At 29.5% G+C, this 25,223-nt stretch overlaps 3 protein-coding genes across 3 annotated transcripts; 2 read left to right on the plus strand and 1 right to left on the minus strand.

Moving 5' to 3' along the window:
* Positions 1-856: 856 nt before the first annotated feature.
* LOC112690358 (lipase 3-like) lies at positions 857-9,325 on the plus strand (the record flags this gene model as incomplete). The annotated part of the gene is given in 7 exon segments (XM_025564362.1): positions 857-1,055; positions 1,664-1,778; positions 2,135-2,378; positions 7,501-7,662; positions 7,828-7,912; positions 7,983-8,125; positions 8,194-9,325. Coding segments are annotated over 7 exon segments (1,779 nt in total), but the record flags the coding sequence as incomplete, so codon positions are not given.
* Positions 4,177-6,571, minus strand: LOC112690357 (piggyBac transposable element-derived protein 3-like). Its single transcript, XM_025564361.1, has 2 exons — positions 4,454-6,571; positions 4,177-4,379 (listed from the first exon to the last, which is right to left on the minus strand). The coding sequence occupies exons 1-2, from the start codon at positions 6,262-6,264 to the stop codon at positions 4,211-4,213; spliced, it is 1,980 nt and encodes a 659-aa protein (XP_025420146.1). The 5' UTR covers positions 6,265-6,571; the 3' UTR covers positions 4,177-4,210.
* Positions 9,326-14,588: 5,263 nt separating the features above from the next.
* LOC112690355 (lipase 3-like) lies at positions 14,589-21,838 on the plus strand. Its single transcript, XM_025564359.1, has 9 exons — positions 14,589-14,951; positions 16,791-16,992; positions 17,083-17,197; positions 17,510-17,753; positions 19,519-19,538; positions 20,323-20,464; positions 20,570-20,654; positions 20,754-20,896; positions 20,968-21,838. The coding sequence occupies exons 1-9, from the start codon at positions 14,784-14,786 to the stop codon at positions 21,514-21,516; spliced, it is 1,668 nt and encodes a 555-aa protein (XP_025420144.1). The 5' UTR covers positions 14,589-14,783; the 3' UTR covers positions 21,517-21,838.
* The last annotated feature ends 3,385 nt before the right edge of the window (positions 21,839-25,223 follow it).

The raw sequence follows: 25,223 nt of genomic DNA on the forward strand, positions 1-25,223 counted from the left end.
CAAATAAAACCAGCTAAATTTTTATAAAATAAATCAACAACACATTTAATCTACAGTTTGTATATAAATAATTTAGGAATTTAATGAATGTGTATGTGTTCTAATGATTATATTAATTTATTAAAACAATTATTTTGTACTATATTTCAAAAAATATTAAACAACAAACAAAACAATAGGTAACAATTATCTTACATATGTTCCTACTTATAATTTTATAATATAATACATTTATAATTTATATAGGTATAAATAAATAGTTACGAAATATTGTACCATGTAGGTTGTAAAAATTAGAAACAAAATTAAAAGTGATAGAAAATTTATAGAGATTAAAAACAATTACTACAGCGTAAGTTTTGAACCTGAATCGTACACGGTCAATACATATATTTTAATATAATAATTTTTTCAACGACGTATAATTTTATATTTTTGTGGAGTTGGATTTTTAAGATGTTATTATTCGACATCACGTCCTAAATAAACGAACGCACAAAATTATTCAATATAAATAATATTATATTATTTAAAAAAAATGGCGAATAGTAACTGGTTACAGTATACATTTCAAATTTAATTAATTACCAACAAAAATATGATTTTTTGTCTAAAAGTTTCAAATGTACAGGTCAATATTCTAAGCGCTATTATAATATTATTATCTTATATGTCCCATAATTGCGAAATTTATGTACTTAGGTTAGGAGTAGCGAAAAATTACGTTAATAAATATATCTAAAACAAGTTAATATTTTATCGATAAAAATATCAATAGGCACTACATTTATATTATTAAATTATTACCGATATATTATATTTTTTCCGAGTTTTTTAAAAATTAATTTGAATTCAGGTGGAAATAATTCAGAATAATGGATACGATGTCGAAGTTCATCATGTCACCACAGAAGACGGTTACATCCTGGAGTTACACCGAATCCCCAGGAGCAAGAGCGGTCAGGAGCCCACTAGAAACCATCCAGTATTCATCCATCATGGGATTCTTGGAAGCTCAGCTGATTGGGTACTCGGTGGAGCCAATATGTCTCTACGTAAGTTTTGATGTAGTTGCCATTGTGTAGAACATCGTTCCTCAACCTTTTTTTATTCGCGAATAACTGTTGACCTCTTACCAGTACTTTATATACCTCTATCACAAATTTAAATGACCTCTCTTTTTTTTTCTTTTTATTCAAATATTGTGTTCAACAACGACATAACATGCGAGAAAAAATATAATATTTTTATTAAAATTTTAAGTAAAAAAATTACGTCTATATTTTATTATTACATACATTTATATGAAACTTGAGATAGTATAGATTCAATCAATTTTTTACAATCTGGATTAATATAAAATAAATAAAAGCTTAAGTCCGCGCTCATATAAAATTAATCTTGTACTTATTTTTAAATATTTCCGAAACGAACCATTATAATTAAATTGAGTTTTAAATTTTCGCCCATTACTATATTATATTATTTCGTGCACCCCCCTAAGTTATTTTGCCTACCCCTACAGATACCGGTACTCCGAATTGAGAAATTCTGGTGTAGAACATCACGCAATCAATCCGCCCTATCTTAGAATATTAATATATAAACATGATATTATATATATATATATATATATACATATATACATGATATAATATTACAGCTATGCAGTTAGCCGATGATGGGTACGATGTATGGTTGGCGAACTGTCGTGGTAACACTTATAGTCGAAAACACGTGTCACTGACCTGGAAACAAAAAAATTTTTGGAACTTTAGGTAATATTTATGCAGTTATTTTCAAACTCATTCATTATACTCGTTCACTGTCAACTGTTTGTATGTAGGGTTATTTTCAGATGTACGTATATATTTCAGAAGATGATTTTTCATGTCAGATAACGCTATTAATTATATATAACCAATAGTAGTTATATTTAGTTATAAAAATCATAACTGACATAAAAAAGAAGAAAAAAGATTTAACTATAGATTAGAATAATGTGGAACTGCTCAGATATGCATTCCAAGTTTAATTTTGTAACATCATTATGAAAAAAAAATTATTTAAAAATGTGATATTGAAAAAAAATTAATTAATAGAAATATTAATTTTATGTCTTTTATTATTACAGCTTAAATGAAATCGGAATCTACGATTTGCCCGCTTCATTCGACTATATTCTAATAAATAACAATGTCTCGCAACTCCATTACATAGGATATTCCATGGGTACTTGTGTGTTTTTTATTATGGCCTCGGAAAGGCCTGAATATCAGCCCAAGATTCGATCACAAATCAGTTTAGCACCCGTGGCTTATTTATCAAACACAAGATCTGCACTAAGATACATCGCTCCTTATGCAAGAATAATAAACGTTAGTATGATACTGAAATGAAAACTAATTATATTAATATTTAATTTTAATAATTTAAATACAACAAATATATTAACATTTAATATACATAATAAATGTAGAGATTATTAGTGCTGCAGTTAACAATTTTTAACAAATTAATAATAAAAATACAATAATCTTTGATCAAGATATGTGAAATTAGTCGGTCTCTATGACTTCATTTTTGATAGACAAATTAGGCATTATAAATTTATTTTAAAACACCAATAGGAAATGTATAAATAAAATTGTATATTTATCTGTTCACAAACTTTTGTATCATCATAACAGTTCAGTCATATCTTTATTTCCCTTAAATACCAATAAGAATGTTACTGCATAATTAGGAATATCTATTTTTGCATATTTTGTATATTACTGCTATACAGGGCCGGATTAAGACATTTAGCGCCCTGAGGCAAATCTTAAAATTCAGAAATTTTTTCGCTTATAAATTTTTTTTACTCTTAATGGTATTTACATTATTTTAAAACTTTGCGTCTTTAAAATTTTGCGTCTGGGGGCAGATTCAGCCCCCCTTGCCCTCCCCTTTAATCCAGCTCTGCTGGTAGTGACCAATTACATATAAACTAAAATTACTGCCATAGCAGTTAGTAACTATAAAAGAGTAACTGACCGTGAATGTGTTAATTTATCTCACATAGTTTGAACTCATTTATCTCACTAATAAGTATTTTTAGTAGATTAAATATAATTATAATACATTTATACATAAACTATATTAAGTAATTCTAATAAGTATTAGGAATCATTATCATTATATCATTATGATTCATAAATTTTCGTTAATTCATCTGGTTACCAAAATAATATTTTTTTTTCAGTCGCTTAAAGTAATAATTATAAATAATTTGTATCCTTTATACATAATATAGACATTATAAATCGCTTATGATACCCTACACCAGAGGTTCCCAAACTGTGGGTTGCGACCCAAACATGGGTCGAGATTATATTTTTAGTGGGTCGCGTTATATTTTTCATGTGTTTCTATTACTTATGGTTGATGTATAATTATTTAGTTAGTTTTATTATTAACTGTTATCTGCGTTTGTGGCAATTACAAATTTACTGCGACCAATAGACAATAATATTTCTTTATATGCTTATGCTCGACTGTGTCAACACAACGCAATCGGATTAATGATTATTGAAAATATAGCAATATATTTGAAACAAATTAGTATCTACCTGTATGACGTTCAAATAAATTGATTATTTTCAGTAATAAACGGTACATTGAATACGATACATGCACCCAGTTTAAATCTTACTATTTTTCAAATAACCAATAAATTCGTTTTTTTTGGGCTTTTGTACAGTTACTATGGAAAAATGGTTAAATAAAGAGTTTATGACTCAAAGTTCAGCAAAAACTGAAAAAACAGAGATAATATCTGAGTCAGCAGTTAAAAAAAGAAAATTAACCCTTTGAGTACGGCCCCCAGAAATAATAAAAAAAGTTAAATTTTTTTTTGGCAGAATCTTTTAATATGATTTCAATAAGATCTCTGATTTTTTTCAAAATTTTTTTTTAAGCCATTCACTTACTTTTTTATCCGGGACTTCAAAGTCCCGTCAGGGTGATAAGCATTACAATAAAAATTAATAAAATACATTATTTACATTAAAAAATACGAGAAATCTACTTCTCATAATTTATTTTTATGTAGATAGCAAACACAAAAATAAACGGACTCCTTGTCAATTTTTACTTTGTTATTTTATATAAAAAAAATTAAATTGTAGTGAAATTAATAAAAGTTTAGTAAATAAATTTAAAAATAAAATTATTCGATGTCAACTTGATGGTATTCTACAAAACAATTTTTCCTTTCATTGCAACATAGAAATACTCGGCAGTGGTTACACGAAGAAAGTGGCCGGGACTCTACTCCTCGAACACTGCAAAGTTCACATCTACCTCTCTTTATACCAAAACTTGGCCAATGAATACCTCTGCAGATAAAATTAAAATAACTTTGTATTATAATATTTTGTTATGGTATAATGATGAAATATTTTTATGATACCTGTTGCCTAATCTGACGTCTTTGGAGTTGGATAAAGTTTTCTTTCTTCGATTTGATGGCGTCTGTGGAGCTGACCTTTTCAGGCTTATAGATTTTCTTGATGGTGTATTTCGAGCTGTCATCAGACCAAGGGCAACTGATCGACGGAAATCAAATACATCCGTTTTTTCAAACATTTCGCAATAAATGACATACGCATTTACAAAAGTTATGTCTAACAGTCCCCAAAAAATCCTAAGCCACCATTTTTTGGATTTACGGTCAACGTTATATAATGCTCTCAATCTGTCTGCGTGATCAACTCCACCCATATATTTGTTGTAGTCTTTGATTGGATTTGGGCACGATATGCTCAATCTAGAGCCGTCCTTCATAGTCCTATCAACAAATATTTTTTCGTTACCGTGATAGTTTGACGCAATATGTACCACTTTGTTATCTTTCCATTTGAAGATTCCAATACCTGAAGTAGAAAATCGATAGTCAAATTCTCCACGAGGTATTTCAGAATCTTTTTTGAAATTTTGTGGCATCCCTTTACGATTTTGTCTGATAGTACCACACGCTAGTGTGTGTTGCGTTTTCAACTTTTCCAGGAGTGGAATAGTTGTAAAATAGTTATCAAAAAATACAAGTCTAGATTCGTTCCAAAATGGTTTTGTCAACTGCAATACAATTCTTTCTCCCAAATTAGTGTTCTCGAACTGCTTTTCTAACGTTTCGTTTTTTCCTTGGTACACCGAAAATTTCATAATATATCCGTTCTGGTCTGCAATACACCACAATTTATACCCCCTTTTTATAGGTTTCATGGGATTATATTGTTTTAACGTACTGCGACCCTTGAATTTAATCATAGACTCGTCGACACTAAGTTCACGAGTTCCAGAAGAAGACTTCAAAAATATTTGGTTCAAACTATCTATCATAGGACGTAATTTGAACAATTTGTCTTTATTGTTCTGAGGAATATTTTCATTATTATTGACGTGAATATTAGATAGTATTTCTACAAATCGATCTCTTGTCATAACTTCGGAAATAGCTGGCACATTTAAATCTTTGGCCCCCTTCCAATAATGTTTATATGAAGGTAGTTTATGATACCCCATACAAAAATTAATTCCAAAAAAAGAGAGTAATTCATTTTCGTGTAGATTGAGATTTTTATTTTTTTGAGTTGCGTACAAATTACTCTGGTCCAAAATATTTTCTATGATAGGATTAATTAGTTTTAAAAAAATATCCGTTGCCGTTTTGCAGTCACCAAACATCACTTGGTTGTAACCTAAACTTTTTTCAAAATCTGGTAAAGCAGCTGTAATTTCATTTTTTTTACGCCACTGCCTATTAACTACAACAGGATCTGGAGTATTATCAAAAGTATTATTAACAGCAAGTTCTATAATATTATTATCGATATGTTCTGGTGTTTGTGTATTATCAGGTTTTACATGGCCAGAAATAGATGTATTGGACAAATTATTTGAATTTGATACTCGTGGTCTCAAAGTTCTAGAAGAGCTTGGTGTATTAGTGGTTTTTAGACTTACGTCCTCGGTTTGATGAGAAAAGTCAAATTCCGGAAAATCAAAAATAATAACATCCGAATTATCAGTTATTAATGGTTCCTCGTCATTTTCACCGGTTTTGCATGTACTTTGCAAAAAAAAATTACTTAGTTCAATTACCTCTTGTTGGGCTTGCTCATCGGTATCACCATCATCTAAATTATATTCGTCCTCAGATTCTGGATCATCCGGAACATCCATTAATAACCATTCTTCGATATCTTGATCTTTTTTACTCATTTTTAAAAAAAAATCCAGAAAAAAATATATTTACAATAAAAATTGATAACGAAATATACGAGACGTACGTACGTAAGACTATATTATATTATACTTTATTACGAACACACGACCCGCCGTTTTACAACTGTCGAATACTAACGGGATATATGAGTCCCGTGACAAAAATGTTGATTATTTTCGTAAATATATATTATATTGACACAAACAATATTCGATAACACTATTTAGAAGTACTTCAATGATTTAGAATAACATGTAACAGTTATATTTAGTAACAGTCATAATAACAATGAAAACAAAATCATGATTTGATAGATAAGGTTTCAAGAAAAAATACTAGCTGTGTTGAGCTAATAATAATATTCTATACCGATGTACATGTATGTATATATTTTTTTCCATTTTTAAACGGGACTCAAAAGTCCCACCAGGCCATAACATACCAATTTATAGAATAATATATTTTCTATTGACATTTGAAGTGTCCGGGACCTAAACGTCCCGCCAGTACCGAAAGGGTTAACTGATGATGAGCTTACAACAAGTTCTTTGCAATCAAAATAAAAAAGTGGATATCAATACAGTTATAAAAAATAGGAAACAATTACATCCTTCACATTAAATTTATATGCTTACTAATTAAATTACATAGTATAAAATTTTTTTATAAATATAAAACTTTTCTTCAATTTAAAATGATGAAAACAGAAAAAAAAAAAAGGTCAATGATATTATTTTGGGTCGTCAAAATTGAAATAATTTCCAAGATGGGTCGTACTATAAGAAGTTTGGGAACTTCTGTCCTACACAATTTTAATCCATATTTTGTTTTTTATTTTTATCTTTTTTATAAATTTGATAACAAACCAATTTTTATAGTGCAGTTTTTGCATATATAATGTATAAAAAAAAAAAATTAATAAGATTTAAGAAATCAACAGAGAGCGTAAAATATATATTATGAATATTATTGCTTTTGTTGCCTTGCAAAATTATATATAATTAAGTGCAAACTTCATTTATATCGATTATAGCATGCATTAAATAACACTTAAATATATAAAATATACATAGTTTATTAAATGTATAAAATCGGCTAAATAACGTTATATGGAATGCGTTTTAATCATCAATGTAATATATTGGTGTTTGATAAGTGTTTAATTAAGAATGAGTTTTAAGGTTATATTGTTAGAGTAAATTAGTAAAGAATATTTTATACTAATTTTATAGATGATGTATCAAAAGATGGCGGGTGGAATGATTATGCCGCAATCAAGATTACAAACGTTTTTAGCTTCAACTATTTGTAGAGAAAAAATGACCCAGAAACTGATATGCGAAAAGTGCATTATATTTTCTGTGTGTGGCAGCGACCCTTATGACTTCGATTCTGTAACTATTAAATCTAACTATTTTGTTGATTCATCTCTGTACGGTGGGGACTACCATGTTTCGATCATTTCCGTGTTCGTTTTAATGGAAAACATGGCAATTCTCTGTACTTCTAATATAATGTATTAAATGATTATTGTAATCGTTATTAATTTGTTGTGTTAGAAATTAATTCCATACATCATGGGACATTTTCCAGCAGGTACTTCAGCTAAGCTCGCTTCTCATTTCGCACAGTTCATATTGAAAGGTAATGTCTAACGAATGCGTGTTTACGACACGTTAGTCTTTTCATTCATGTGTATTCAATTTCGTTACAGAGTCTTTTGGCCAGTTCGATTATGGTCCCGTTTTGAATCTTCGCTATTACAACTCTACGGAACCTCCCACGTATGATTTGAAGTCGATAAACGTGCCAATCACGTTAATATATGGTGAAAATGATTTATTAGCTGATCCGGAGGTAAGCTGGTTTTTTTTTTCGTAAACTATTTTACTACGGAAACATTTTTCCCTTGACAACTTGTGCAGGACGTGATGAGGCTAAAAGTACAACTCCCCAAATTGATGGACGCCTTCCCGGTGAAAACTCCTTATTGCAATCATGTGGATTTCTTGTGGAGTCTAAAAGTAAAAGAGCAAGTGAACGATCCGATCCGAGGTATACTGCAGAAGACCGACGATATGAACTGGCGGTACTCCGGGCCGGATCCGTCGATCGTCGGGAATGAGATCAGTGACGGCGACCGCAAAGGGACGTACAACATCGTGCCACGGCCACTGCCGAACCGGTACAACGAACTGGACTTCGCATTGGCCATGGACTACTTCCTGAAGAACCTGGATTCGATAATCGCGAGCACAATGCCGCAGACCGTGAACGATAACGACACGGCGGACTTCGATCGCGTGAGCGAACAGCAAAAGATCCTGTTTGGCAACGTGATCAGGTCACTGAAGGTGGCCGAAAAGAAGTACGGCCAACTGCGGGACGGCGTGGCCTACGAAATCGAAGACTGGACGGGCAGCATGGCCATCGGCGTTTCGGACGCACGAAAGACGATGGAAAAGCACGTGAGCCAAACGGCTACGCTGGTTAACGGCAAGATTGCGATCGCTGGCAAATCCGTGGCCAACGGTATCGTCATGACGGAAAAGAAGATCGTGGACGGGGTGATGAAGGCTGAGAAGTCCGTCGTCGGTGGCATCATTAAGGCCGAACAGTCCGTGGTTGACGGCATCTCTAAGGCCGAACACTACGTCAACTTCGGTCTGAGAAAAGCTGACCAGGTTGTAGGCAATACTCTGAACACTACGTTGACTAGACTGAACCGGGCATTTTGGTTCATGAAGAAGGGTTAAACATAGCGTTTGCGGTTTTGTCGTGGAAGTCCATGATCGACATCGAAACGAAAATCGAATTTGATGGAATGCAATATTTTATACTCTCGAATTATTAATATTTATACACAGATTTATTTTTTTTTTATTTTTGTACAATTGTAGGACAAGTGTTGTAACAACGTATAAAATGCGTATAGCCACAACATTTATAGTATGTGAAATAAATTTATTTTTCTTTTGGATTAAGATTTAACACTAAAATTAAACACTAACAAAGACATTGTTTACCAGAAAATATTAAAAATTATTAACATCACTGTTTTGTCTTTATGGAGTTCATTAAAATTGGTATGAACATAATACTATATGAACATACTATGTGAAAAAATGAAAACAATCAAATATTCATATACTTATTATGAAGTACTTTTATTAGTTGAATAACGTTTCTCACAGTTTTTCTTCGAAGTAAGTCATAGAAATTCATTAAAATATTTTACATACTTACAAAAGGTTTAAATAAAATTAAGTGAGAATCTTGTTTAAACTTTTTTCTGCAACTATAAAACTTTTTCAATTTTCTTAAACATCCTTTTAATCTATTTAAATGAGTTTTTATCTTATGTTATTTCGTAAGCATTACTCCCTATTTTATAGAAATGTGCTTATTTGTACGTTTTTGTACTTATTTTGCATATTTTGACAAATTATTTAAATTTCAAAATTAAAAAGTATACACATTTCAAACGATAAAAAAAATTTAAATATTAAATATATACCTACCTATTTTCAATATTCAACTCGCATTTAGTTATCATATTCGTGTTGAAAAAAATAACTTAATTCATAGAATATATGATATATCAACCTATATCAACCGTATCGTCCGATGTAATATAATACATTTATATGAAACTAAAGCATTTTCTGATAAACAAAGTTTTGATGGCTGACAATCGATATTAGTCAAGTTGTCGGGTAGAACACGATTGTCGTACGTTTGTTAATGGGTAACAAAAAGGTGGGTAAGAAAAATAAATAAACACGATTGCTTACGAAATTGTATGCATAAACGTTGTCAAATTTACCAATTTCACCTTATTATATCTAATTAATATAGATATACATATAATAACATACATGTATACATATAATAGTTCTATAATAGTTCATAATAAATATTAATAATAAAATAATAAATAAAATGAGAATAACTAAATAAAAGAAAAATAATTAATAAATAAATAAAATCGACAGATTTTAATGGAATTAATGTTAATAAATTATTTGAAAATGCTTAAATTTGGATTTCCTGACCTCTATAACCTACTACTTTTACTGAAACTCGGAAAATACCGTATAATATAACAGAAATAATGAAATTTATTTATATCTGATATTTTTGATATTATTAACAATAAACATAGGTAATAAAAGCAATAAAACACATAGTATTTATTAACTTTTTTAATTTCTCTAGTATAGGCATGTGATATACACCAATATGGGTATGAAAATTGGCATCAACGTTTAAAACTTCGTACGCAATCGTGTAATTAAAAATCAGGTAAAATCATACGGAATCGTGTTTTACCCAAGTTGTTTTATAATTCTGAATAAAATTAAAAAACTGGGAAAATACCTATTTCAATGTAATTTTTAAATAAGTTTAAAATTTTTGTTATTTTTTTAATTTTTAATGTAATACTTATTAATGTTAAATGCATATTTTTAGATTTTTTTGTGTATAATTTACTGTTTTTTTAGTGAATACTTAAATACTTATTATTGTGTTTTAAATGCTATAAGTCCTGATATAACCCTTCTAATGGTAGTCAACTAATCAACTTCCATTTTTTTTCTAACATTTCGCATACATTTAACGGTTTATAATGTTTTCATTTTTTTAATTTACAGAATACATAATAAATATTGGATGGTAACCACTAAGCCGATAGCAAAATACAAAATCGCTAAAATATTCAGAATATCTATAAAACAAACCTATAAACCCTATAAGATAAACTTATTCAAATTTTTATAAAAATAATATAAATCAATGTTATTTAAGATTCTAAGTGAAGATTTTGAGGAACAGGGTCGGACTGATGTCAAAAGGCCCAATCTGCGATCTGATCAAAAGGCCCTTAAGGCTTAGGTCGGGAGGGACTAGGCGACCCCCCCCCCCTTCATTGATACAAATTTATATGCATAATATATATTGTTAAAACAACCAGAGTGTTGAACTATATTATGTAAAACACATTAAAGGCACACCGTAAACATTTATGACATGTTTAATAACTAATAAAAGATGCTTCGTTTTTATCTAAATCTAGTTCATGTTTATGAATAGGAAATTGGTCGTCTTCAGTTAGAAATTTGAAAGTATCTTTAAAAGTTTTAGTAATAGAGTTATACTGTAAAGTAAAATCGATCAATAGTTGTTAGAAGTGAATGTTCTAGTAACGTATTTGCAGGTACTTCATTTTTTTATAGAATCAAAGTTTTTTGGATCAAGGCAAACACAATCACTGAGCAATTTTAAATTACTTATAAATCGTTTATCCAAGCTATTTGTACAAACAACATATATATAATTAAATGTTTCAATTTTAAACCTATCAATTAATGAAATATTTGGTCGTTCATCAGTTACATCTTCACCAGGCATATTTTATTTTTATTTTTTTTTTTTAACACTCTTCCTACAGATTTTCCCTTATTAAAATAATTTTTATAGTGAAATTACTACCATTTAATTCAAACTCTTTATTTATTTGTATAATAAGATGTTTACATCTTTAATAGATAATATTTAGAAGAAGAATAGAAGATAGTTTGCAATGGAGGGAAGAAGCGGAGGATAGAAATAGATGGTGAAGTATATACTTGGAGGGCTGGTCTTAAAGGCCGTTACCCCCCCCCAAAAAAAAAAAAAATAAGATGTTTAACTTCAGAATAAAGTTTAATAAATATATTATTAGAATTATCTATTCTAGATCTAATTTCTTTATGCAAATTGTTAATCATATTAAAAACAGTTAAATAGTTTAACGATGGAGATTGAAGAAATTTAGAAATGGGCGAGCTAATATTGAGTATGTCCAGATAAATTGCTACAGTCATAATCATATCAAATTTAGACCAATTTTTTAGTAGAGTGCGAGCAGTGAATTTTGTTTTTATATAAAATGTAGAGTTAAATGAAATTATTTCCAGCAAAAAATTTAAAAATAATAAAAATCTAGAATTTTCAATGTCAGTCTCATTAAATATTATAATAGAGCTTAATGCTTTATCTTTGCTCCACCAACGTGTAGCAACAATTAAATTAAATTCCCTTAATTTATCATTATTGGTTTGAATTTTTTTTTGTCAAATCAGATCAAACTTTCCTTCTTTTATAAGAAGCTGATAAAAATGTTGAGGATTGTTGTATTAAACTAAATAGAAATTCTGTATGCACGCAATATTCAGATGATGACCATAACCGAATTCAGTATATGCCCTACATAATGTGTGTACGCACATAATGGATTATTGTTTTTTAATTGTGCTTATAAACCATTATAGGACCCTTTCATGTTAGCTGCTCCATCGAAAGAGCAATCTATAATTTTAGAAATATCTAAAGTTAATTTATGAAATTCACTTGAAATTAAATCATATAAACTTTTTCCAACTTAAAATGTTTTTAGTAGTTATCAGTCATACAATCTTAATACAGATCTAAATTCGACTAAACAAGTAAAACCATTCGAATTTACAGATGGAAAATAATTATCTCTCACCCCCAAAGCAACACAGGAAAAAACCGATTTTACAATAAAATTATATAATATATGATTTATGAATATAATTAATTTTGTGAACACAAAACCATTTTATCTATAGTGGTTTAACTGCAATGACATAAACAATATTTTATATTTATATTAAAATCAATTTATTTCCGAAAAAAAAGGTATCGTGTAACAAGTCTAAATATTTTTTCAGACCACTGTATCGCAATAAAGAGTCCTTTAATGTTAAGACATGATTAAATATAATTCAATTAATTAAATAGTAATACCATATAAAATTTTAAAATATGAACATTGAACATGAAGTCTTGGGCCCAGTCTGCGATCGCGGACCTGTGGTCCGGGCCAGTCCGGCCCTGCCGAGAAATGTATATTAGATCAAGCATAATTTGTTTTATATTTTTATTTTTAATGTTTAGACAATTTTGACTGGAAAATACATTAAATATCATAATGGTTTCAAAATTAGTTTTCTATTGTAAATTTTAAAAAATTGGATATTTCATCGAATTTTAATGTAACGATATGTTATTGTCTGTAGCCTATTTGCGCCCCAGAGTAGTATATTTACGCTCCTAGGGATAGACATATGCAACCGAAAGATAAGGTATTACCTACCGATTTATAGCCCATTTCGCATATAACGTTGCCATTGTGATTAATAATATAGATTATTTTTATCTTGATAAATACTTAAATTAGGTAGATCAGTATAATATATATAAATTATAACACTTAAATAATAATTGTCTAAATAATATAGTTCAAATTTTATAATTTTTTCAACATTTTGGGTTTAAAAAAATTAGTCAATATGACAATAGCCAGTAACTCGATTATGTTCATCACTATGTACAAAAGTTTTAACTTTATAAGATTAATAAATAGTATGGCTTGTATTCCAGAATAAAATTTAACAACGTTGCACGGGTTTAACACATTTTTGTTAAAAATATTTCGGGCGCAAATGGGTTATAAAAAAGGTGTGATGTGCGCAAATAGTTTTCACCGATGTTATTCTATTGTCTAAAAATATTAACTGTAGATACTAAAAACATAAACTGAATACTTATATTAGTATTATATACATATTATAATAAATAGTTTTACTGATATTATTAAATTAAGTAAAAGTATAAAGTTTATAGTTAAGTATGATTTTTTTTTTTTGTAAAAGTTTGATTTAATTAACTAGATATCAAAGTTACTCGCATTATTTACTCATAATTGTATATTAATACAATTTAAATTATTTAAACAATCTATACTTAGACATGAAAGCTAATTCATTCTTCGTTCAGAATTGTTTTTCAAAACTGCAATGTTAAATTGAATTCAAATTTTTAAGAACCATAATTCAAATAAATCATTTTCACTCGTCACTATATCTCACCCGGCTTCTTGGTTTTATATCCCGAGACTAGCTCTTTTTTTAAATTTTATTTGTATTGTATTTGTATTTTATTGTATTTGTTTAAAAAACTATTAAATCTAATACTTTTACGCGGTCATACGATTTATTAAAAACAGAATTCGATTATTTTTTTATCACACAAGAGTTAACGCAATTAATGAGTCCTCGCTTGACACTCTGTAGGTGAATACTCATGGATGCAATTAAAATAATGATTCGTTACGTGTCGAGAAAAATCAACGGTCGATAATGTAATTCTTATTATATTATCGCCACGCGCGTGATGGCGTGCCGGTGTACAGGGCGTAAAAATTCAGACGGCTCGTCTATCATAATTGTTCATAATAAAAGAGAACGAATATTGAAATAGTTACGTGGGTTGTCGTTATTTAGTGTTTATCACTTGGTACGGTGGTCGACGATAATGTTTTGCTGCCGATAAGTTCACGATTGTGGGTTTACTATTCGTATTCGTGTTAATATATTTTATCGGCAATCGTGAAGATCGTTTTGGATTCCGAAATTTCGCACCTTCGGTTCGGGCAGACAATAATATTATGACGATTAACATGGAAAATTCAGTATCACGATACACATTGATAGCCGTGCTTTTTCAGCATTTAATCATTGTACTGTTGTTCTCGTTGGTACCAGCGATCGCCATGAACAATACTACGACCGCGCCAACAGCTGGTATCTTGCATGAAAACATTAGCTTGTCCACTGTGAGTATTATATCTTTATAATCGTAATATTGCTCATCTCAGCTCGAAATTCCGAATAAATATTTGCTACGGTATTCGTTAATTACGCCGAATTCGAGACCCTACTTGTATAGTATACATCTATTGCGCCGGTATAACAACTATACAGTACAAATAAAAATCATAATGGCAAAAAACAAAAATTAAAATTAAAATTAAACATATCTCATTCTACATATTTGGTATTTACACTAATAGTAGATTATATATATATATATTTACACTAATCCTACAAATTTTGAAAAAATTCTTAGTTATAATATTAAAATGATTTATGTCTATATTACTATTTATTATTTTGACATAAATGTAGAGTTTGGTCTATTTGTGATAACTAAAAGAACATGTATTATGATTGTTGCGTTACATTATTTTAAAAATTTCATAAAAAACAAAAATATTTGGATGGATTGAATAAAAATAATTCCCAAACGCTGAGTGAAATGCCTCGCAGGCATTTGTTGTTCACTCGGCTGATGTGTTACAAGATGACCAAAGATACGGAGGAAAAGTTGCATTTTCATCAATATATGAATCAATGAAGTAATAACAAAATGTATTAACTCGAATATCGATCGGCGCAAAAGATGTGTACCTATAAATTATACTCTTTTTATACCGGTGCAATAGATATATACCTTTTTTCCATCCCATAAGTTTTCTTTCTTTACCTACGATTTTCGGTGTAATTGATATAATTGATTGTGATTTTTAGCAGAGGCGTATTTAGAAGGAAGCGAGGGGGTACCATCGCCCCGGGTGGCAGTATTTTTTTTTTGTAACCATAATCCATCATACATTTTCATTCGTCAATCAAAAAAATTTAATATTTTAAGATTTTGTATAGTGACTATATGGCGATTTTTAATTTTACCATGATAATAATATTTATTTTGAATAAATATTATTATCAAAAGTTGACCGCGTAAAATCCATAGATAATAAATATTATCTTTCTTGAAAAACGTATAAAACGTGCGTAGGGGTGGCAATAAAACTTTACTTGGGGCGTCAAAACTCCAAATACGTTTCTAGTGGTAAAATAGTATTTTTTTAAATTTTTTTTTTAGCATTGTAGACCATTTAGGCCGTTTGATGCCAATATAAAATTCTCCCACTCCTCTCTATTATGTAAATGGATTAGATCTCCATGTCAATCTGACCTTAACTCCTGAATATTTCTTTTGACTACATCCAACGTAAGAGAGTATAATACACAATTATCATATTTTATTATATGATACATTTTTATACTAGAAGCAGTGAAAAATCTTTAAAAAAATTATTACGACCTTTTGAGAATATTATGAATATAGATTGTACTTTTAAAAAGTTTTTGAAGCAATTGTACAAAATAATGTTACTCATAAATAAACAAAATCGATATAATTTATCTAAACTATGCAAGTAAACAAAATTATTCAAGTTTAGCCTATATATTTTTTCCAATACAAACTATTTAAAACTACACTTTGTTAAGACTTGAAATTCAAGGTTAATTATTTACTATGGGTAATTGTGTAACTTTAGAAAATTAATTAATATTTTTTTTATAACCGTTTGAAATTTGTATTGAATTAGTTACAGTTGAATCAATTCAAATTAGCAGTTAATACTTATTATTTATTTTTACATTCATCATGATTGAATTAATTATGATATTTTATAATACACTATTGATACTCGCATAAGTTTCCCGTGATCCCATATTACAGCCTGTAACCTAATCTAACCTGTCATTTACAGGTGAAAATATAGCTAACTATATGATCTCGTTTTGGGTTACTTTTTTTTCTTTAGGTAGATATAATTAAGGAAAACGGGTACGCCGTCGAAGTCCACAATGTTATTACCGAGGACGGTTACATTCTAGAGCTCCACCGAATGCCCAAAAACAAGAGTGGCAAGGGGCCCACCAGAAACCATCCAGTATTCTTGCACCACGCCTTTCTCTCGACTTCTGCCGAATGGGTTATCAGTGGATTCGAAAACAAATCTTTGTGTTAGCATTAACTCGATAAACCTTGGGAATCGCATTAAATACAACCGTATAACATGTTATGATGATCCGTGTGATTTTGTGTTAATATAGGTATGCAATTAGTTGACGATGGATACGACGTGTGGTTAGCAAACAGCCGCGGTAACACGTACAGTAGAAAGCACGTGTCGATGACGTACAAACAAAAAGCTTTTTGGAATTTTAGGTGAAATTACTGCTTTTGAATCGGTTGTATTATTCTTGAACACGTTACATCTTAATTCATTTATTCAATCATATTACACTTTTCTGTGAGTCCTAACCTTATTTTATTCACTTGAAACGTCGAGTTAATAACAAACCTCATACCATTAAATTAAATATTAACTCGTATATTAATCTTATAATTAATTATTATAATTTTGATCGTAGTAGTTGATCATCAAAAGAATCACGGATTTAACCTGATTTTGAATCAATTCATTATCGCGATTAAAGTATTATTATAAATTGACTACATTTTAAATTATGATTATAGCTTACATGAGATCGGAAAGTACGATTTGCCAGCCTCAATCGACTATATTTTGATAAAGACAAATGCCTCGCAACTTCATTACATAGGTTATTCTATGGGAACTACTGTATTTTTCATTATGGCTTCGGAAAAACCGGAATATCAGCCAAAGATCCGATCACAAATAAGTTTAGCACCAGTAGCTTATCTCTCTAAGATTAAATCGCCCATAAAATATCTTGCTCCTTACGCAAAAACGATAAACGTTAGTATATAATATTATAAATACGTACGTATGCGCAGTGTATATTGTACAGTTACATATTATGTGTATAAAAATTAAATTATATTAATTATATATGATAAAATATTGATATTTTAGTTTACCATATATATATATATGATATTCAATATGATAATCTATAAATGATATTTTTCTTTCACAGTAATGCACCAATAAGTAACAACAATAAAGTTACTTGCGGCCTAAGCGATTAAGACTATCAGAAAGCCAATATTTTAAGATTTTAAATCATGTGTATTATATATACGAGTATATTGTATCTAATAGTGGTTATGTTTGTTTGAAACTTATAATACAGTTACATATATACAGTGGAACCTCGATTATCCGGGGTAATGATGGGGAAAGGGTCACACGGATAAATGAAAATCACGGTTAATCGAGACTTTTTGTAATAATGAAATTTTGAAAATTTTAAACTAATAATAATTAAAAATACATAGGTAGGTACAATTTTATATTAACGAAATTTTAAAAATTTTGATTCAATTATAATTAGAAATATACATAATATACATACAATAATGTTATACATACATCCATTATATTGTATACAAGAAATTATTAGGGCTTAAAATAGCGAAGGACAAAAGCAAACTGAAGGTGATTTGATAAATATAATAATCGATGTACAATATTGCTTATCTTCATATTATTATCGTAAAAAATGTCATTAATACGATTGCCGATATTGTGTATTATGTAATATAAAATGTTTGATTATAACTACATATATCTACAGTCCATACTTATTTTTAAATTTTCGGAAGAGTGAGTACGGTGAATCGCAAACACGGATAATCGAGGTTTTACTGTATATATATATATATATATATATCTTATAGTTTAATATGTATGTTTTACATGATCCTAGGAAATACTAAGTGAATTTTAGTTTTGTGATGTACTTTTGTTGTAAAAATAATTTTTTTTAAACTGTGAATCAGATAACATTTATTCATCATACTTTATTTTACAAATAAATAAATAGAAACATACAAAAGACATATCAAACCACAAAAAAATTGCTATAAAATCTAAAATAATGTATGAATGTTCAATATATGTAAAAAAAATTTAATTTTAATATTTTAGTAGGGAAATATACACTCTAAAAACGTTTTTAAATTGTATTAAAATTAGTGCTCGCTATTACATGTGTAATGAATTACACGGGTACACGTGTTCTTATTTGAAACGGGATTAAGGTCCGCATAAATAAAATACCCGTTCACCCGCATTACCCGTGTAGCTAAATACCCGACATTATCCGTGTATCTAAATACCCGACATTACCCGTTTATTTTATTCTCTATGTTTTTGTATTGTAATAATTGAGATTTCTCTATTATTAAATATTAAATATCTGGATTTCGAAAGTAAGACTATTGCTAACACGAACAAAATTAATTTCTAACAATAAATTGTAAGCAGAGTTGGGCGTTATTTGAATAAAATTTTATTAAGATAATTATTTAAATAACATTTTCTTCGAATGATTTTTTTTACAATTATATGAATAAATTATTATTCGACTAATATTGTTTATAAATTAGTCGAATAAATTTTTATTCAAATAATATTGTTTCTAAATTAGTCGAATAATTTTTTTATTCGAATAATTGTGTTTGAAAATTAGTCGAATAAATTTTTATTCGAAGAATTGTAAAAAAATCATTCGAATAATGTTTTATTCAAATATATTTTTATTCGATTAACTATCTAGATAAAATTTGCCCAACTCTGATTGTAAGGTGGTATTTACAGATAAGATATCCATGATAATCGAGATTATTTATGAGTTTATCACTAAACAATATTCACAGTTGCTGAAAAACCCATGGCCCGAGAAAACCACGGACGCAACTCGAATGTGTCGTGACAAAACCGCGGACGCAACTCGGATGTGTCGTAATAAAACCACGGTCGCAACTCGGACAAAATATCATTTAGGGACGCAATTCGTATGCGCTGGAGCGATGGCATATGTAGAAAACATTTTATGTAAATTATGATAGAATAAGTCAAAATATTAAGTAATTATAAGTAGATATAATAAAGTATTCAAGTTAAAATCATTTTTTATAAGAGTGAAATAGCCACTTAGGTTTAAAAAAAATTGTCAATTTCTGTGAAAGCCAAACAATCCATACCAATATTTGAATAATTTTATAATATACCTTTAATTACCCTGAAGTAATAACTAAATGGGTATCTGATATTTACTTATCGGGAAATACATACAAGCTGGTATTAAGTACACGGGTAACGGGTATTAAATACACGGGTAACGGGTATTAAATACAAGAATAACGGGTATTAAATACACTTGTATCAGTAAAAAATGCCCGTGTATTAAAAACACGGATATTAATAGATTTAATACACGTGTACATGTAATGCGGATACATGTGTACTCTAATAACCGAGTATGACTACGACCCTTAATTAAAATAAAATAAAATGTATACTAGTATTCAGTAATTGTTTTAAATTATTGTTATTATAGAAAGTATTTCAAAAAAACGACGAATGGAATGTTATTGCCGCATTCCAGATTAAGAACATTTTTCGCATCAACGGTGTGCGGAAATAAAATAACACAGAAATTTATATGCCAAAGAAGCATGATATTTTTCGTGTCTGGCAGCGATCCCCGTTACTTTAACACTGTAATAAATATAATATTTTACGAATTTGTCGATTTTCTTTTTATACTAATGGTAAAACGAGTGAGCCGTGGTAATAATTTGTGGCGTTGTCGTTTATTGTTATAGAAAATAATTCCACTCATCATGGGACATTTTCCGTCAGGAACGTCGTCCATGGTGGTCGAACACTTCGCACAGCTCAAATTGAAAGGTAAATATCCGAATGAAGTGACGAAACCACCGTTCAATAAATGTGAAAAACCCAAATATATTGCATACGGATTTGTGTATTCGATTTAAAATTATTTAGACAGCTTCAGTCAATACGATTACGGTGCCGCCGAGAACCTGCAGCGTTACAATGTCACCGAGGCTCCTTCGTACAACTTGAAATCCATCCATGTGCCCATCACGTTGATATACGGGAAAAACGATCTAGTAGCCGACGTGGAGGTGAGTAATTTTTGTGCGATTTTCGCTTTTCGGAAAATATCAATCGTATAACCGTTTGCACCGATGCACAGGATGTGATGAGACTGAAAGACCAACTTCCCCAGCTGATGGACGTCTTCTCGGTAGACAACCCATACTGCAACCACGTAGATTTCCTTTTCAGCGTGAAGGTTAACGAGCACGTGAACGATCCTGTCAAGGGAATACTGCGGAAAACCGACGCCATGGGCTGGCGGTACTCGGGCCCGAGTCCTTCTGCCGGCGGATCGCAAGTCACCGGCGATTGCGATTGCGCACCGACCAACGGCACGACGGTGAATCCGATCTCTGCGAGCGACTCGAACCTAGTACCGGATCTGGATTACTTCGCGGAGAATTTGGACGCAATAATAGCGAGTGCCATGCCCCGGACCGTCGGCCACGACGACGAGGTGGACTTCGTACGGGAACGGGAGCTGCAGAAGTTCGTGTTCGGAAAACTGATCGAATTCGTAAATTCGGCCGCGAACAATCGACGCAGGAACGGTTCGAATGATGAGTCTTCTGGGCGGACTAACATTCAAAAACTGACGGAAAAGTCGGCTCACGTGCATGGAAGTAAAGTAAACGACCAGACATGACCGGTCGGCGGTAGTACAAACGACTCAAACAACACTTCAATCAAGTTGTTGGTGATTATATTAGAGTAATTTTCCAAGGGTCTATGCTATAAGGATTTTTATTTTTTATTTGTTCATTTGTTTATTTTTTTGCCAAACGGAAGTAATAATATTAAGTAATATAATTGTCACTATAGTTAAACACAGGTCGAGACTCCGTTCGTATAAATCTACGTCGGTTCGGTTCACGTAATATCATAATGTATACTTGATGAGAAAACAATATTTTAACGTTTCGTTTGATTTAATGTAAGATGCATATAATACATTTGTTTTGACCATATACACCATATTTACTTTCATTAAAATATGATTATTATTATTATTATTTATTTGAAAGTATTTTTTCAATTTTATTTTATTGTTTATATTTTGTTATTTTTACTATTAAATATTGATTACTATAGGATTACTATCCTTCATTGTTTTTAATGAGTTCTTTATTTAATTAGAAGTGAACACTTGGTCTGCATGTTTCATTATTAGACAAGATACTAATAATAATTAAATATTATGATGTTTTTACAGATAATGTTGATTCCCCAAAAAAAACCTTACGGTGAAAAAAGGCCAAGTTCCAAATTCTCAAAAAATTCGGCCTATCGAAGTAGTGAAATCTACATTGTGGTCAAGTCTGGTATTTTTTAATTCATAACCGCACTGCACTGCTACATTAATTTAAAAAATTGGGCTTAAGAAAGACTGTACAAATCGTCATGCCCAAATAATCATGGTAGTAGTTCACTATCCTTTACACTTCCCCCTTTTTTTCATTTCCAAATACGCACCTATCCATATGTAATGTGATTGGTTTGTATTTCGAAGTTTTAAACATCAACCAACTGTTAAATCTAAATATATATTTATTTTGAAAATTACTTTCAATTATTTTGATAGTAAAAATTTACAGTCCGTATTATTTTGAAATTCGCCTATATGAAATGTTTCCAATGTTTGTTCAATTTTGTAGTTTATGAACTAGTGAGGAATAAATAATATGAATGGGATATTCCCAGATTTGGGTAAAATACTTTTTAAAAGTATTTAGAATAAATACTCAAATACTTACAAAAAAATAATATTCCAAATATGTATTCAAATACTTTATACAAATTGTATTCCGAATACATTATTTAGAATACTTCAAAAGTATTCCGAATACTTTTAAAATACTTCTAGTTTTCATAATATAAAAATAATTGATATTCACTCAACAGAAATATTTGAAATTGTAGACTAAATATATTTTATTTTATTGTAATTTTATATTACATAACTGTTATAGTTTATGGTTTACAACAATAATAAATACCTCATATTAGCTTATACAAGATACGACGAATAAGAAATAAAATCATTTAAAAAAAAAGACAACTTGACGGTATTTAAAATACAGTATTCAGAATACTCGTTATAAGTATTCAAAATACTTCATTGAATACTTTTAAAAAAAGTATTTAAAAAGTATTCGAAATACTTAAAAAGTATTCTGAATATTGTATTCGGAATAATACCCAAATCTGGATATTCCATTATTAATATATATTTCTCTAAGTCCCCGACTTATATAAGCTAAGATTTTTTAATTGTTTTTATTAAAAGTTTTAGAAAAAATTTAATAAAACTCCCATTCAAGGGGAAACAAACGATTTTCAATCATTCCCAACAAATTTAATAGAATTAGGTTTTAGTTTTATAACAGCCAAATTAGTAAAATACGAAAGTAAATAATAAAAATGTGCATAGATTTGTAAAAAACGGGTAAAATTATTTAAAAATATGAGATACCTATTAAAAATAGAATACAGTGGCGTAGGAAAAACTTGATTAAAGAGCATGTTTATTATGAATATGTAAATGGATCTCATCGTAAATCCAAATACAACGATACAAATCTAATAACATAACCAATAAGTTTCTACAGTAAAATGATTGGTACTTAAAAACATAATATATTATATTAGTAGCGTAGGTAGGAACTTTTTATGGGGGGGGGGTCAGAAAATTTATATAAATTTAATCTTATCACTGTCATTTTGATTACTATATGTATTGATCTCTTTATTTTTAAATATGGTTGACATTAATTTTTTTGACTTAGGTAAAAAAAAATAATTAATTTTTTTAGTCTACTTATGTGTTAGACCCATATTTGGGTCGCGACCCACAGTTTGGGAATCTCTGTGTTAGAGAATTTTCCTCTAATAATAAATAATAATAATAATAATAATAACACTGGTCTACAAAATTAAACTTTTTTTAATCATCAGGGTTGAATATACATTTTTCCAAACCAATTTTTTATTCCGATTTTAAATATGTAATTAGATTTTTTCTATCACCTTTAGTTTTTTACTTATAGCTATTTTATTTTTTATAGGTAAAGCATAAACTTCGAAATAAAATTACTATATTTAATGTTTTTTTTACTTGTTTTTTCAATGATTAAAATTACATGAACATATTACTTACGCTATAAATTAATTCAAAAAAATATGCAGAGTAAAATAATTAAATTAAAAAAGCAAATAGTTTACATATCTAAATATTTAAAAATGTTGTGAAAATGATTTTCTATTATACTTTTTATCAGGTACGTCACGATATAGCATCCAGCAGTAGTCCGCTAACATACTTTCATTCCAAAAACCCTGGTAACGAGTTTCCATTAACTGAATGTCTTGATGAAATCGTTCGCCTTGTTCATCACTTACCGCACCCAAGTTTTCCGGAAAAAAATCGAGGTGTGAATGTAAAAAATGAATTTTCAATGACATTCGACATCCTAGTTTATTATATGCATTTAATAGATTTTGAATTCCATTCTTATATGTAAACGCTTTGTGATTTCCCAAGAAGTTTTCACAAGTCCATATAAAAGCTTGCCATGCTTCTTGCTCAGCTGTATTAAGACGACGGACAAAATCATTGTCTTTTATAAGTTCTCTAATTTGAGGTCCGATGAATATACCTTCTTTCAATTTAGCTGCACTTACATTTGGAAATTTTTCTTTAAGATACTGAAATCCTTCAGAATTTGTCTTACCCATGGCTTTCACAAAATTTTTTATTAAACCCAGTTTTATATGTAGTGGAGGTAAAAATATATTTTTTGGATCTACTAAAGGCATAGATTGAACACTATTTGTACCGGGCTCATAAAAAAATCGTTGGTTCCAATTTTGTTTAATGTAATGGTCTGCTATAGCACGACTATCCCACATGCACAAAAAACAACAGTATTTTGTGAACCCTCCTTGCATGCCCATAAGCATGCCAATAACTTTTAGATCACCGCAGATTTTCCATTTGTAAGTATTGTACTTAATAGCATCAAGTAATATTTTCATATTATCGTATGATTCTTTTAAATGTACCGAATGTGCAATTGGAATGCACGGTTTTAGGTTACCATTATGCAATAAAACAGCTTTCAAGCTTCGTTGTGAAGAATCTATATATTATATATCTAACCGCCAATCAGATATAATATAATCTTGTGATAATGCTTTAAAAAGACCATTAATATCATGAGCATAACAGAGAGGTCCGTCTACCTTAAAATATGAAATCAAATCACGGTTTCGATTTCGGTAATGACATACTCGAACATTTTTCTGGAGCAAATTTTTTTGTTTAAGTCTAGAAGCCAAAAGTTCTGATTTTTC

Source organism: Sipha flava, unplaced genomic scaffold, assembly GCF_003268045.1.
Source record: "Sipha flava isolate LNK unplaced genomic scaffold, YSA_version1 49_pilon_pilon, whole genome shotgun sequence".
Taxonomy (NCBI): domain Eukaryota; kingdom Metazoa; phylum Arthropoda; class Insecta; order Hemiptera; family Aphididae; genus Sipha; species Sipha flava.